Source organism: Hemitrygon akajei, chromosome 16 (genome assembly GCF_048418815.1).
Source record: "Hemitrygon akajei chromosome 16, sHemAka1.3, whole genome shotgun sequence".
Classification (NCBI taxonomy): domain Eukaryota; kingdom Metazoa; phylum Chordata; class Chondrichthyes; order Myliobatiformes; family Dasyatidae; genus Hemitrygon; species Hemitrygon akajei.
In genome coordinates this window covers 52,178,176-52,194,550 of record NC_133139.1, presented here as the reverse complement: position 1 = coordinate 52,194,550, position 16,375 = coordinate 52,178,176, and the positions used below count along the sequence as shown (strand labels likewise).

The 16,375-nt window shown below is 42.9% G+C and overlaps 1 protein-coding gene across 1 annotated transcript in view; it reads right to left on the bottom strand.

Moving 5' to 3' along the window:
• The window catches only part of LOC140740046 (lipoprotein lipase-like), a 253,470-nt gene that overhangs the window by 223,979 nt on the left and 13,116 nt on the right, over window positions 1-16,375 (bottom strand). The window contains exons 3-4 of the mRNA XM_073068874.1: window positions 4,964-5,143; window positions 392-503 (exon numbers count right to left, since the gene is read on the bottom strand). Coding sequence (XP_072924975.1) covers window positions 392-503; window positions 4,964-5,143 — 292 coding nt within the window. The remainder of the gene's footprint in view (window positions 1-391; window positions 504-4,963; window positions 5,144-16,375) is intronic.

Here is a 16,375-nt window from a genome sequence, read left to right as displayed (position 1 = left end):
GCTGAGGATCACACCTCAAACCCCTCTCCACTACATTCCGACCCCCACCATCCTCCCCCCACCAATGACCCAACCCAATGCACCTCACCTGCACCGCACACTGACCGCCCTCTCACTCTGATCCTCTCACAACCCTGACCACCCCCAGAACCTAGCTCACCCTAATTCTTCCTCAGACCCTGACTGCCCTCAGAACTTGACACCCACTCCTCACCTCAGCCTGACGCCCCCTCACTCTCTGATCTCCCTCACATGCCCAGTGCACCAGCTGCATTTCTCCACATCCTTCCCTCCTCTGCATTCAACTCACTAAGCTTTCTCTTACACTGACCCTGTCCTCCAAGTGCCCCTGTTCCCCACCCCCAGGCCCGAGTGCTCCTCCCGTTCTCACCTGTGATCCTGCCCACCCTGTGCGCTCCGTAAGTTCCAGCAAACCCTGCGACATGAGCACCCAGACTATATCCCAACATGTGGATGGACTCGGTTGGGAAGTTCAGTTCCTCCTAAAGTAAGCAAATAAAAACCTCACTTCTTGGAAACCATAAACAAGAGAAAATCTGCAGATGCTGGAAATCTGAGTAACACACATAAAATGCTGGAGGAACTCAGCAGGCCAGGCGGCATCAATGGAAAAGAGCACAGTGGACGCATTGGGCCAAGACCCTTTTCCAGTCCTGCTGAAGGGTTTCAGCCCAAAATGTCGACTGTACTTTTTCCATAGATGTTGCCTGGCCTGCTGAGTTCCTCCAGCATTTTGTGTGTGTTTCTTGGAAATTAGGCAGCAGGTAAACACTCTTACATCCTTTATTCATTTGCAATTTATTCAGTTGAACTGAAATATTCCTGTAGGACACAAACTCATATTTCCAGGTTTCATAGCCTCTAAACAGGAGTCTGCCAAATCTTCATTGAGAAGAGAAGCCATGGACAAGTGTTTACATGAGAACAGGGGATGCCATTCAACTCTTAGGGTCTGTTACACTGGAACAGGGAACTCAGCTGATCCATTATACTCTTGACCTGTGCCTTCCTTTTAGATGATGGCAAGGCACTGGGTGTCAGAGGTGAGATCTTAGCCTCAGCATACCCAGCACCTGAACTGCTGCTGTGGCCAACATATTGATATGACTGGTTCTGATCAATGATGACCTCTGGCAGATTAATGGCTGGAGACTTGACAGCAGTAATATCATTGAATGTCAAGAGTAGTTGGACAGGGAGTATCGTTTATAGTTGCAGTCACTCTGCTTTACAAAAGACATCAGTAAACTGGAAAGAAGATGGAGAGGCTGGATAGGCTTGAACTTTATTCCTTGGAACACAAAGAGATTGAGAGTGACCTTGTAGAGGTGTTTAAAATCATTAGACAGGATAAGTGCACATAGACTTTTTCCCAGGGAAAAGGAACGGAAAATTAGAGGGGCAAACACGAGGAAATCTGCAGGTGCTGGAATTTCAAGCAACACACATAAAATACTGGTGGAACACAGCAGGCCAGGCAGCATCTATAGGAAGAAGTACAGTCAACGTTTCGGGCCGAGACCCTTCGTCAGGACTAACTGAAAGAAAAGATAGCAAGAGATTTGAAAGTGGGAGGGGTAAGGGGAAATCCGAAATGATAGGAGAAGGGGGAGGGGTGAAGCTAAGAGCTGGAAAGTTGATTGGCAAAAGGGATACAGAGCTGGAGAAGGGAAAGGATCATGGGACGGGAGGCCTAGGGAGAAAGAAAGGGGGAGGGGAGCACCAGAGGGAGATGGAGATCAGGCAAGGAGTGATTGTGAAAGGGGCAGAGAGAGAAAAAAACGGAGAGAAAAAAGGGGGAGGGGAAGAATAATAAATAAATAAATAGATAGATAGATAGATAGATAAATAAATAGATAGATAGATAGATAGATAGATAGATAGATAGATAGATAGATAGATAGATAGATAAATAAATAAAGGGGGGGTATGAAGGGGAGGAGGGGCATTAATGGAAGTTAGAGAAATCAATGTTCATGCCATCAGGTTGGAGGCTACCCAGACGGAATATAAGGTGTTGTTCCTCCAACCTGAGTGTGGCTTCATCTTGACAGTGGAGAAGGCCATGGATAAACATATCAGAATGGGAATGGGACATGGAATTAAAATGTGTGGCCACTGGGAGGTCCTGCTTTCTCTGGCGGTCAGAGTGTAGGTGTTCAGTGAAATGGTCTCCCAGTCTGTGTCAGGTCTCATCAATATATAGAAGGCAACACCGGGAGCACCGGACGCAGTATACCACACCAGCCGACTCACAGGTGAACTGTCACCTCACCTGGAAGGATTGTCTGGGGCCCTGAATAGTGGTGAGGGAGGAGGTGTACGGGCAGGTGTAGCACTTGTTCCACTTACAAGGGTAAGTACCGGGAGGGAGATCAGTGGGAAGGGATGGGGGTGGATGAATGGACAAGGGAGTCACGTAGGGAGCAATCCCTGTGGAAAGCAGAAAGAGGTGGGGAGGGAAAGATGTGCTTGGTAGTGGGATCCCATTGGAGGTGCCAAAAGTTACGGAGAATTATATGTTGGACCCGGAGGCTGGTGGGTGGTAGGTGAGGACAAGGGGAACCCTATCCGGAGTGGGGTGGCGAGAGGATGGGGTGAGAGCAGATGTGCTTGAAATGGAGATACATTTGAGAGCAGAGTTGATGGTGGAGGAAGGGAAGCCCCTTTCTTTAAAAAAGAAAGACATCTGCTTTGTCCTGGAATGAAAAGCCTCATCCTGAGAGCAGATGCGGTGGAGACGGAGGAATTGCGATAAAAGGATGGCATTTTTGCAAGAGACAGGGTGGGAAGAGGAACAGTCCAGATAGCTGTGAGAATCCATAGGCTTATAGCAGATATCAGTAAATAAGCCATCTCCAGAGATGGAGACAGAAAGATCAAGAAAAGGGAGGGAGGTGTCAGAAATGGACCAGGTAAATTTGAGGGCAGGGTGAAAGTTGGAGGCAAAGTTAATGAAGTCAACGAGCTCAGCATGCGTGCAGGAGGCAGCGCCAATGCAGTCAATGTAGCAAAGGAAAAGTGGGGGACGGATACCCATATAGGCTTAGAACATGAACTGTTCAACAAAGCCAACAAAAAGGCAGGCATAGCTGGGACCCATACAAGTACCCATGGCTACACCTTTGGTTTGGAGGACGTGGGAGGAGCCAAAGGAGAAATTATTAAGAGTAAGGACTAATTTTGCTAGACAGAGGACAGTGGTGGTAGAGGGGAACTGGTTGGGTCTGGAATCCAAAAAGAAGTGGAGAGCTTTGAGACATTCCTGGTGGGGGATGGAGGTATATAGGGACTCCTCTTCTGTCAAGATGAAGCCACACTCAGGTTGGAGGAACAACACCTGATATTCCGTCTGGGTATCCTCCAACCTGATGGCATGAACATTGATTTCTCTAACTTCCATTAATGCCCCTCCTCCTCTTCTTACCCCATCCCTGATTTATTTATTTATTTATTATTATTATTCTCCTCCCCCCTTTTTTTCTCTCTCTGCCCCTCTCACAATCACTCCTTGCTTGTTCTCCATCTCCCTCTGGTGCTCCCCTCCCCCTTTCTTTCTCCCTAACAATGGGAAAATGGGACTAGCCTCCAACCTGATGGCATGAACATTGACTTCTCTAACTTCTGTTAATGCCCCTCCTCCCCTTCTTACCCCATCCCTGATATACTTAGTTTTTCCTCCCTCCTCTTTTTTTCTCTCTCTCTGCCTATCACTCTGCCTGTTCTCGATCTCCCTCTGGTGCTCCCCTCCCCCATTCTTTCTCCCGAGGCCTCCCATCCCATGATCTCTTCCTTTTCCAGCTTTGTATCCCTTTTGCCAATCACCTTTCCGGCTCTCAGCTTCACCCCACCCCCTCCGGTCTTCTCCGATCATTTCGCATTTTCCCCTCCTACTTTCAAATCTCCTACTATCTTTCCTTTCAGTTAGTCCTGACGAAGGGTCTCGGCCCGAAACGTCGACAGTGCTTCTCCCTATAGATGCTGCCTGGCCTGCTGTGTTCCACCAGCATTTTGTGTGTGTTGCTTGAATTTCCAGCATCTGCAGATTTCCTCGTGCTAGCTTAGATCTAGCACGGTTATCGGCATGAAGGAGTTGGGTGAAAGGGCTTGCTTCCATGCTGTATTACTCTTTGAGAGACCCTTTCTCTATGGAGATGATCTTTGCCCAGCAGCTGTGTGGCACAAATGCGACTTGCCTAGCAAGTCGCAAACTGAGCACTGGTGAGGAGCCTGAAAAGCAAAAGACACACCCTGCCGTTGCTGGACAGAACACAAGTTTGCAGACTGCCTAATTGTTTTGCAGACACCAGGATTATATTTGTACTGGAAAGTTTGGTGATATCAGGAGTGTAAGTCTTCAGCTGTGATGTTGTCTGGTCCAATGCCCTTTGTTGTATCCTGACTAATCACCCTCTGTTCTCTACACTCCTCTACCTTCATCCTGATTCGAATGATTTGTACTCCTGGAAATAGTGATGAACAAACAGCACCAGGGTATTATCTGGACAGGCTGTATATCTCTTTGGGCAACCCATGTGCTTTGCTAAAGCAATTTATAGAAAGGCTGCCTGTTTCTACTTAAGGACTCCCTGTGACACAGATCTCAAAACTGGTGGGAACTACTTTCATTCTACGACCACGTGGGCTTCAGTTTCCCTGCTGTTACAGTTTCCTCCCTCATCCCAAACACAAACAGGTTGCTAGGTTACTTGAACAGTAAATCTCACCCCTAGTATGAGTGGGAGAATAGATGGGAATGAGGAGAGAATAGAAAGGGTAAGGGTGGTATTAGTGTAAGTGGGTGATTGATGGTCAGCACAGACTCTGTGAGCTGAAAGACCAGTTTCTGTGCTATATCTTTCTACGATTCTCTGACTTAACCAAGGCATTTTAAAATTCAAACATTGAGAGCAAGATGAAAGAGTCCACAAGTAAGACCCACCTGCAGCCATTCGATGAAGTGGGCGATGTCACGGCCAACCAGCTTAGTGTTCTCAGCAGCAATTGGGTAGTGCTGGTGAGCCCGTGTCAGCCAGTCTACCACAATGACATTGGAGTCTCCCTCTCTCTCATACAAAGCCAAAACCAGCTTTGGAATCCAACTTTCAAACATGCCAGTAACCTACAATGTACATATAATTGAAATAAAATAATTATATTTTGGTGTAATTTACAGAATTTTTACAAAAAAATTCTAAATGAGGCAAGGGAATGTGTAGGAGGGAGACAGATGTGCTGTGGGTGATGCAAGGAGAGACTGTATGTCAGATTTCGCCTAGACCATGAAAACCTCACTTCCACTGGGATTACCCAACAAGGGCAATAATTGGACACAACAAGTATTTAGGATTGGGGAAACACATTGGTGTGGAACTGATGGCAGGCAAGTCACTTTGCAGCAAGTATTTACAATGGATTAGCATACACCGAAGAAATCGCTGATGCTCAAAATCTAGATTAAAACATGCAAAATGCTTGAGGATCTCAGCTGGTTAGGCAGCATATATGGAGGGAAATGAACATTTGGGGTAAACACTTCATCAGAAAAGGAAAGGAAGGGAACAGAAGCCAGAATAAAAGAGTAGGAGGAGGCATCATTTAAAGTAATGCTTGATATATATTTTTGACAGGATTATGAATACGGATTGTTGAGATTATTTGTAGATGATACACACACTGAGATGTTGAAATCATAAGAATAATGTTTGAAGGGATAGTTTAATATTTGATGAGAGTGTTGAATTTTAGAGACTGATTAAAATGATTATTGATCTGGATTGTAGGAACATAGAACATACAACAGTACAGCATAGTACAGCCCTTTGGTCCATGATGCTGTACTTGTTGTGCATTTAATATTTCAGTAACATTTGAGTAATATTGTAAATATGTTGTTGATTTAGCATTTTTGTTTGTTTAAGTAATCGACTATGTAATAGCATGTGACTGGCACACGCATCATGACACCATGTTAACTGTGCATGCCTCACTTAAAATAAAGTGAATCTAAGACAAGTTCTCCTGGGGCCCCTGCCTTTTTCTTTCAATTAGTTTTATGTTAACTTAACGGTGGTGACAAGGAAGTTTTAAATGATCCCAAGATGACTACCTGCCTGTTGAAGTGCAGTGAGATGTTCGATTTTTTAAAAAGCACAGGGAGAAACAGTTGAGTTAAAAGAAAGTGCAACACGTGTTCTTCGGACCAGACATGGTCGAGTTTTAAAAAAAAGCAGAAAACAGATAAATTCATGTATTCATAGCAATAAGTTACCAGGTGATAATAATCATAAATTTTAAAAAAAGAAATGGCTGGCTTCATCAGAAAGATCAACACATTTGAACACGCGACAGATAATTTAATATTATATACTGAGCGAATCGAGCAGCATTTTAAAGCAAATGAAATAGACAATGAGAAGTGGATGCCAATCTTGCTGAGTGCATTAGATATAAGGGCATACAGTTTGCTTAGAAGTTTGACTGTTCCAACCAAACCTGCCAAAATGAGCTTTTCTGACATCGTGAAAGTAATGCAGGAACTTTCAGAACTGAAACCATTGTTGATTGCAGCTTCTGCTTTAGGTTTCATAAGCAGAATCAAAAGGAAGGGGAGTCCATTTCAGCATATGTGGCTGAATTGGAAAAGTTGTCTGAGCATCATCAGTTCAGTAATGGGCTTAGTGATGCACTGAAAGATTGTTTAGTTTGGGACTCTTCCAAGAAAGCATTCAAAAACAGCTCCTACCTGAAGCACAACTTACGTTCAAAAGAGCAGTTGAAATTGCTGTATCAATGGAAAGAGCAGACTGAGACACAGCGGAGTTGCAGTCAGGAATGAAAGTGAGCATGAACAACATTGCAATATCTAAACAGAAACCAGACTGGCCAAACAAATTGTATAACCATTGTGACAGGGGCTCACATACACCAGACCAATGCAGGTTTAAAAGTGAAACTTGCATAAGTGTGCTAAGAAAATTCAAGCAGTGGTGGATGCCCCAAGGCCAAAGGATGTGTCATAGTTGTGGTCCTTTTAGGATTTGTCAGGTACTATAACAGGTTCCTGCCAAACCTGGCTACTGAGCTCCACCCCTTGAACTCTTTTCTACAGATCATGAAGAAATGGCGATGGACGAAGCAGTGTGAGGTGGCTTTCTAACAGTGTGACATCAGACACTGTACTGACACATTATGATCCACATCACGCAGTGAAAGCTTGCCTGTGACACCTTGGTTTATGGTATCGGTGCAGCCACGACACCTGTTTTGTGTGATGGAAGTGAATGCCCCATGGCCTTTGCATAGCGTTCCCTTACCACTGTACAGAAAGTTATGCACAGATTGACGGAAAGACCTTGAGTCTGGTTTGTGTTGTAAAATGTTTCAACCAGTACCTGTATGGGAGAGAGTTTGCCCTCATTACTGATCATTAACCACTATTGTCCATTTTCAATGCACAAAAGGATGTTCCACTAACAGTATCAGCACAAATGCAGAGATGGGCTCCGTTCTTGAAGGACATAATCACAAGAACAAATTCCAGAGGATGACTAATCATGGAAATGCTGATGGATTGTCCCATTTACCCTTGGAAAGGGAAATAACTGAAAAATTTACAAAGAAGTAAACTCCTCTTGACATAGTCTCCCTAATGCAAATCAGAAGTCTCCCTTTAGCAGCAGAGATGATCCAAAGAGAAACCAAAAAAAGAGCCCACACTGTCTCAGCTCTACATGGCAACACAAAATAGCTGGAATGTGCAGCAGAAATCTGTTCCCCCACTTTACCAGTGCTGGGATAAATTTGCCCTTGACAGAGATTGAGAGTTGTTGTTCCATCCAGGCTGAGAGTTAAAGAGTTGGTAGAGCTACATGCTGGTCATCTAGGCATGATCAAAATGAAGGCATTGGCTTGAAGTTTCATCTGGTAGCCTGGGTTAGCTCAGCAGATCGATCAGCTTGCAATACACTGTTTAGGATGCCAACACGTCCAGAAGATGCCAAGAATATCGCCTTTCCATCCCTTGGCATTTCCCTGGCAAAGGATTCATGTTGATTTTGCCAGACCATTCATGGGAACAAATTTTTTGGTAGTAGTGGATGCAGCTACAAAGTTCCAATAGCCTCCACCGCAGCCTCACACAGTGTTGATGTGTTGAGAAGTGCCTTCTCAAAGACTGGTGTTCCAGAACACTTACTTCATGACAATGGACTAGTTTCAGTCATTCCTGAAAATGAGTGGCATAAGACATGTTACATCTGCACCATACCACCCAGTTACAAATGGCTCGGCAGAAAGGTTTGTCCAGAGACTAAAGAATGCACTGCGACCAATTTCAACAGAATACCGACACTGAATCAGCAGCTTGCCAGTTTCCTCCCTGTATATCACCCAGCAGCACGCTCGACAGACAGCAACTGCTAACTATGAAGTTTCTGGGTTGTTCCTTGCACTCACATTTGGATTTCCTCAAACCCAATCTCTGGAGTATGCAGGACAAATAGCCGAGACAAATTGAAGGCTCCTCAAGCAAGAAGGTTCAATATTTCACTCCTGGACAAGCAGTCCTGGTGAGGAACTACAGAGGTGACCAAAAGTGGTGCTCGGAAAGTTTAAAGGCAGAACTGGATCCCTCTCCTTCGCAGTGAAGATTGCGTCTGCTAGCATCTGGAGATGACACATCAATCAGTTGAGGAGAACAGAGTCAATTGTTAGAAAAGAAAGATGGCCAGAGCTGTCTAAACCACTTCCTGCAGTCCTAGAGTCAAGTCCTAAATCCACCACAAAGAAGGTCCTAGAACCTGAGATTGTTTCACAGCCACAAGTCTCACCTGCCAAGTAGAGTGACATTATTCCACAACAGGAAGAAAGCCTCCACAACGATTAAATCTTCAGGCCTGAATGGGACAATTTAACATTTACTATGCTGTGGATGTCTACATAGTAGTTGTATTATATAATATACTGTATACAGAGTATGTATATAAGTTGAGATGAATTCTGTATTGAATTAGAGTTTATAGCTAATCAGGGAGGAGTGTTGTGTATTTAATATTTCAGTAATATTTGAGTAATCTTGTAAATATATTGATTGATCAAGCATTCTTTGATTAAAGAATTCATATGGGTTTTATGTAAAAGTCCATGAATGGCATACATCATCACACCACTATGCGTGCCTCACTTAAAGTAAAAATGAAACTACGGCAAATTCTCCTGGGCTTCTGTCTATTTGCTTTCAATTAGTTCTACATTTTGGAGTTACAAAACATAACAGTGCTGACTTTTTGATTTACTCCAATATCAATCTACCCATACAGTCCATCCAACACCAGTCATTCATTTTTTCTCTCATCCATGTTCCTATCTATAAGTCTCTTAAGTGTTTCTAATATTTCAGCCCCTATTACCACCCCGGGCAGTGAATTCCATGCACTTAGCACTCTCTGTATAAAATAACTACCTTTGACTTTCCTCCCCTATATTTTCCTCCAATCACCTTAAAAGTATGACTCTCATATCAGCCGTTGATGCTCTGGGAAAAAGTCTCTGGCTATCCACTCTACCTATGTCATATTAAACACCTCTATCAAGTCACCTCATCCTCCTATGTTCCAAAGAGAAAAGCCCCAGCTTGCTCAACCTTTCCTCATAAGACATGTTCTCTAATCCAGGCAGGATGCTGGTAAATCTCCTCCATGCTCTCTCTAAAGCATCCTTCCCATAACAAGGTAACCAGAAATAAACACAATCCTCCAACTGTGGCCTAACCAGAGTTTTATAGAGCTGCAACATTACCTTGTGACTTTGAACGTAATCCCCAACAAATGGAGGCCAACACACCATACGACTTCTTAACAACTTTACAAACTTGCATGGCATCTTTTCGGGATTAATGGACATTGAGCCCAAGATCCCTCTCTTCCTGCCATTAACCCTGTACTCTGCTTCAAGTACAACCTTCCAAAGTGAATCCTTTGCATGTTTTCAGGTTGAACTCCATCTGCCTCTTCTCAGCCCAGCTCTGCATCAAGTCCCCATGGTAACAAATGACAGTGTTCTACACTATTCACAACACCATCAACCTTTGTGACATCTGCTAACTTACTAAATCACTCCTTCACTTCCTCATCCAAGACATTTATAAAAATCACAAATTGCAGGGGTCCCAGAAAAGATCACTGTTGAACACCACTGGTCACTGACCTTCAGGCAGAATCCACTCCATTTAATATTATCCTCTGTCTTCTATGGCCAAGTCTATTCTGAACCCAAGCAACCAAGTTTCCCTGTATTCCATGCCTCCTGACTTTCTGAATGAGCTCTCCATGGGGAACCTTGTGAAAATGCCTTACTAAAATCCATATACACAACATTCACTGCTGCACCTTCACAAATTTGCCTTGTGACTTCCTCAAAGAATTCAATCAGGCTCATGATGCATGACCTGCCCTTCACAAAGCCATGCTGACTATTCATAATCAAACTATGCTTCTCCAAATGTTCATAAAACCTGTCCTTAAGAATCTTCTTCAATAACTGGTATAAGACTCATTGGTCCATAATTCCCAGCATTACCCCTATTATTTTTCTTAAACAAACAATAAAATTTGCCACCCTCCAACCTTCTAGAACTACCCCTGTGGACACCAAGATCATCACCAGTGATGCAGCAATCTCTTCCCTCATTCCTACAGAAACCTGGGGTATCTCCCTTCAGCCCCGGGGACTGACTTCTAATGCTTTTCATAAGTTCCACCATATCCTCTTTCTTAACCGTATCTGTTCTCTATCTGCATTGTATTTTGTGTTGTGCATTTAATACGTTTATTATGGCAACTAATCACATGAGTAGGGGCATGGTAAAACCAAAGGAAATAAGTTATGTATTCTTACTTGATTTGTGGCAGTTTGTAGCTTACAGTTAGAGGTTGTATCTTTTGCTGACTGCTGAAGTAACACTGAATTATGCTTAGCTTACATTTGGGTACCCTTAAATTCATCACTTCAAGATTGCGTGTTTGCTAATTGATAGTAAAGGATCAAATAGAGGATTTGACTCTTTGGATCAATCATTTCATTAGAGCTGAAGGTGCAAGTATAACAACACCACAGCAGTCGCAGGCTCACAGCAATAGCTTTGTTTAGGTTTTGGTTTGGTTTTACCACTACATTCTGTCAGCAAATGCTTCCAACAGTTATACCAAATGAACACTAAGCATTTCAATGTGCCTGTGCAAGTAGGAGCATTGCAGCCTGGAGCAGCTTGTGGCAATGAACAACCTTTATACTGTGTGTTTGGGTTTGAAACATAGTTTTGAATGGCCAGCGCACACACAAAACCTATGGTCCAAGCCACGGGTTGGACAGAAAAGCTGCATGGTGTTTGACTGAGGAGTTCAATCACTTGGTTCTGTTGAAAAGCTGAAGAATTGAATCGCTTCCATTGTTGGAAGTTGAATTGAATTAACCATTGTTTTGCGCATTTGGAAAACAACAGGAATCCAGATGGAAACAGTAACCTTGAACCCAAAACTAAGAGCGAAATTAAACAAACATGTGATGTTGAAGGTCAGTTTGAAAATATTTACAAAGCCAAAGAACAGGCTGTGACTACATATAAAGGTAATGAGTTACTGGATGACGTAGATGATGATGCTGAAGACAATGTGTCTAATGTGCACACAACACGTTTTATTGCTAGCAGAGTGACTCATGCATCTGATATCTCATTGGCACACATTAGAATGGAAGTTGATTTAGCTGAGTTATGTGCAAGACAACACATGTTGAACAATAGACACACACTGGAAGAACAGGTAGAGCAACTTCAGTAAAAAGTGGCACCGCTTTGAAGAGACCAGGAAGAAAAGATGGAACAGCTTCGAAGAAACCAAGAAAAGCAGGCAGAATAGCTTCAAAGAGATGAAGAGCAACTTCAGAGAGAAATTGACCAGCTTATGTTGCAGGAAGAAATTGCAAACAAGATGGCCAGAGTTAAAATGCTAAGGGCCTTAAGTGTCATTGGTACTAAACGTGCTCCAGCAGAGCAGTTCTCTGATGAGAGTTTCTATGTTGACATAGCAGAGAGAAAATCCAGCATACTCAATGTCAATATGGATAAATTTGAAGAACAAATGTCTATGAGCCACAAGTTTGAACCCCAAGGAGTATTTCAGGGTGTTCACTGTCAGCCTGCACCAAGGAGGCACTCTGAACTGATGCCATATCTAATAACACAAGGTGTTTCTGAAGGATATAGATTTATGGTATGATGGCATTCTTGTCTCAGATGATAAAGGTCTAAATGTCACACTGGAGGCCATAAGGACATGAAAGGAAATAATAAGCTTAGTGGTGCAACAACAATGCATTGCATCTCCACCTAAAAGAGAGAATCAAATCTTCAATGGTGATCCAATGCAGCATCATTCATTTATGAGGGCTTTCAAGAATAGCATTGAAAGCAAAACTGATGATTATAGCGACAATCTCTAATCTCTCAAACAGTTCACTGGAGCTTAACCTAGAGAGCTTGCTGATAGTTGCCGGTGGGCCACCCTGGAGCTGCGGGTATCTAAAGATCCAAGCTTTACTATAGGAACATTTTGGTGATGAGCTCAAAATTGCTGCAGCCTGCAGGAAAAGACCCTTTCTTAGGCACATATCAAATCCGAAGATGTGAAAGCTTTTCAGGTTTCTTAGAGGCTGTTCCAAAGCCATGGAAGACGTGCAGGATGTGCGTGAGTCAGACATGCCTGCTAATATGAGGATTGTCATAAATAAATTATCCGATGAATTTTGGAAAAAATGGAGATCAGCAGTCTGTAAACTGCAAGAAAGGCACTACCAAAAGGTTACTATCACTGAGATTGTTGATTTTATTGAAAGGCAAGTAAAGATTGCTAGTGTTTGGGAAAACAATACAATGCTTCATCATCAACAGTAAGTAAAGGTGTGAAGAAAATTGTATCTCAAATTGTTCTCAAGCTAAAGGAAGCAGCTTAGCCACTACTGTGGCTGCTGTGGAAAGTGAAACTGAGCCCAGAGCTGATGAAAAGGGTGCAGATTTGAAACAAGCTGTAAATGAAGCAAACACAGCTGGTATCTAATGGTCTTATGGGGGCTGGGGGCTGGTGATTGTAAACCTCCTATAACTTCAGTTCAGGTGAAGTTTTAGAACAGCAACAAGTCAGTGATTCCTAGATCAAGGAAGTACCGCAGTGTTCTGCACAGTGAACTTCATGAACAGGAAGCGGAACACAAATTCTCTTACACACCATGGGTCAAAAGAACTTTGTGAGTAGCTACTGTACATAGTTTCAGAATTGGAAGTGGCTGGCTTAGATAGTGAAAACTATTGTGAAATGCCTAACATCTATATTCAGGAAAGTATGCCTGTCCACATAGGGAACATTCCTTATTAGAGATATCTTCAGGAATGGTCTCACCTGAAGCATATTCATTTGCCAGAAATTGAGCTGCTGAGAGAGGTGACTGTGTCTAAAACATCAGATTTATTTCAAGTGATCCGCAGTGTTAATGATGGACCCTATGCAACCAGAACAAAGTACCTCTTCAGAAATTACCAAAGTTACCTTTGATGATGTACCCTCTCATCATGAACACTGAAGCAAAATATTTATTAATTACCTCCCCTACCTCCCCCAACTCTGGGCACATTTCCTCTTTTATTCCTGCTCTGTCTTACCCTTACTTTTGTTATCTTTCTGTTTTTCATGTGCATGTAGGATACTTTTGGGTGCATATAGAATACCCTTAATCCTACTCGCCAAGTTCATGTCCCCTTCCAGCTCTACAATGGACCTTCTTAAACTTCTTTCTGGCTATCTTAAAAATCCCAACAACCTTGTTTGATCTTTGCTTCTTAACCTTAATTATGTTTCCCTCTTTCTCTTGACTAAATGTTCTACCTCTCTCATCAGCTATGGTTACTTCACCCCACCGTCCTTTCCCTGCCTCAATAAGACAAACCTATCCAGAACTCCATGCAAGGGCTCCCAAAACAACTTCCACATTTCCATTGTACATTTCCCTGACAACTTCTGTTCCCAATTTATGCTTCCACCCTCAAGACAGATCAGAGGCTCAACTAGACCAAGCCTATTATAAAAGCTGTAGGAGGCAGCTGATATTGATTTTAGATTTTTGAGTACTTGAAGAGAATGTTTATAATGGATTGTTGACACTTTAATGTAAAATTCAAATTCATGATGTTTGAGTTTTCAAAGGGCATTTTCAATTTTTTTTGGAATGTCTTATTGATTTCTTGTTGATTTCTGAGTCTATTTGAAGAAACAATTGATTCTGAATTGTCTACTTTCATGGAAGTGGATGTTGAGAGAATATTGTTAAAATAGTTTGGAGTGCAGAATGATACATATTTCATAAACCTAAGGGAAATCCAAAGCAACACACACAAAATACTGTAAGTACTAAGCAGGTCAGGCAGCATCTATAGAGAGGAATAAAGAGTCAATGTTTTGAGCCAAGACTGGAAAGGAAGGTGGAAGAAGCCAGAATAAAAAGGTGGGGAGAGGAAAAGAAGTACAGGCTGGAATGTGATAGGCGAAGCTAGGTGAGGGGAAAGGTAGGTGGATGAGAGAGGGAGGATTACATGAAAAGCTGGGAGGTGATAGATGGAAAGAAGAAGCAATCTGATAAGAGAGGAGAGTGGACAGGGAAGAAGTAGTGTCACCAGAGGAAGGTGATAGGCTGATGAAGAAAAGAGGAAAGGTAAGAGGGGAACTAGAATGAGGAATAGAAAAGGAGAGAAGGGGAGGAGGGAGAAATTACTAGAAAATGGAAAAATCAATGTTCAAGCCCTCAGGATGGAGGCTACCCAAACAGAATATGAGGTGTTGCTCCTTAAACCTAAAAGTGGCCGCAACATGACAGTAGAGAAGGCCATGGAATGGGGAGTAGAATCCTCCCTGTTATGGACAGAGTGAAGTTGCTAGACAAAGCAGTCCCCCAATCTATGCCAGTGTGGGCAGAAGAGGCCACACAATGAACACCAGATACAGTAGATGACTCTGACAGACTCATAGGTGAAGCAGATGAACCATATGGTATTTGTAGTTTTAAATCCAATGTTCTTGGGTTTTCAAAACATTGGAAGGAGTGTTGATTTAGATTGTAAACATAGTTTGAGAAGTCTTTGATTTATTTAGTTTTCAGGATGTATATATCTCTTACTATTATTGCCCAACCCTAATTGCCCTTGAGAAGATTGGGAGTGAGCTACCCTGAAATGCTGCAGTCATTGCAGTGAATTTGGTTCCATAATGCTGCTGGGCTAGAGGTTCCAGGATTTGGATCCAGTGATAATAAAGGAATGATGATCTGTTTTCAAGTCAGAAGCATGCATAACTTAGAGGGGAACCTGTAAGTGGTGCTCACACGTCCTTGCTGCCCTTATCCTTCTTGGGGTTTGAGGTCATGGCTTGAGTTGTTGCTGTCAATATAGCCTGCATGAGGAACTGCAATTCATCTTGTAAATGCAACACAGCCGCTGTGTATTGATGGAGAAGATAATGAACATGTTCTCTAGTTGATAGTTACAACTCAGGTGGACTTCCCCTTGCTGAATGGTTCAAGTTTCTAGAGAGTTGTTGGAACTGCGATCATCCAGGTAAGTGAAGAGCATTCCATCATGTTACTAACATTCTTTGTGCACACGGGCAAGTTTTTTCACCACAGCTCCCTATGGCTTTTACACAATAATTTTGTTTTTTGTGGCTGGTCTAGTCGTGCCTCTGATCAATGATGACCTTCAAGATGTTAATGGTGAGAGATTTGTCAGTCCTAATCCCAGTGAATGTTCAATGATACATAGTTGGACTCTTCTGGTTGGAGATGGTCATTCCCTGCCACTTTTGTGATGTGAATGCTCCTTGCTACTAAACAGCCACCGCCTGAAGTTGTCTAAATCTTTTTGAAGAAAGGCATAGGCTGCTTCATTTGCTGAGGAGTTTGAATTGAATTGAATCAGCAGTGAAAATTGCAGCTGTGATGGAATGCTGTGGCTGTGAAAAAAGCACAACAGCTCCTGTTTCACCTCATACTCATCACCGAGGGCCTCACGTGGGCTGTACATGTCGGTTGGGTGTGGAAAAAACACAACAGCACCTCTTTTACCTCAGACCGTTGAAGTTCGGCATGAGATCCCAAATCCTAAGGACTTTCAACAGAGGCACAGTTGAGAGCATCCTGACTGGCTGCATCACTGCCTGGTATGGGAACTGTACTTCCCTCAATTGCAAGACTCTGCAGAGAGCAATGCAGACAGCCCAGTGCACTTACAGAGACATTTACAGAGAGAGGTATGCAA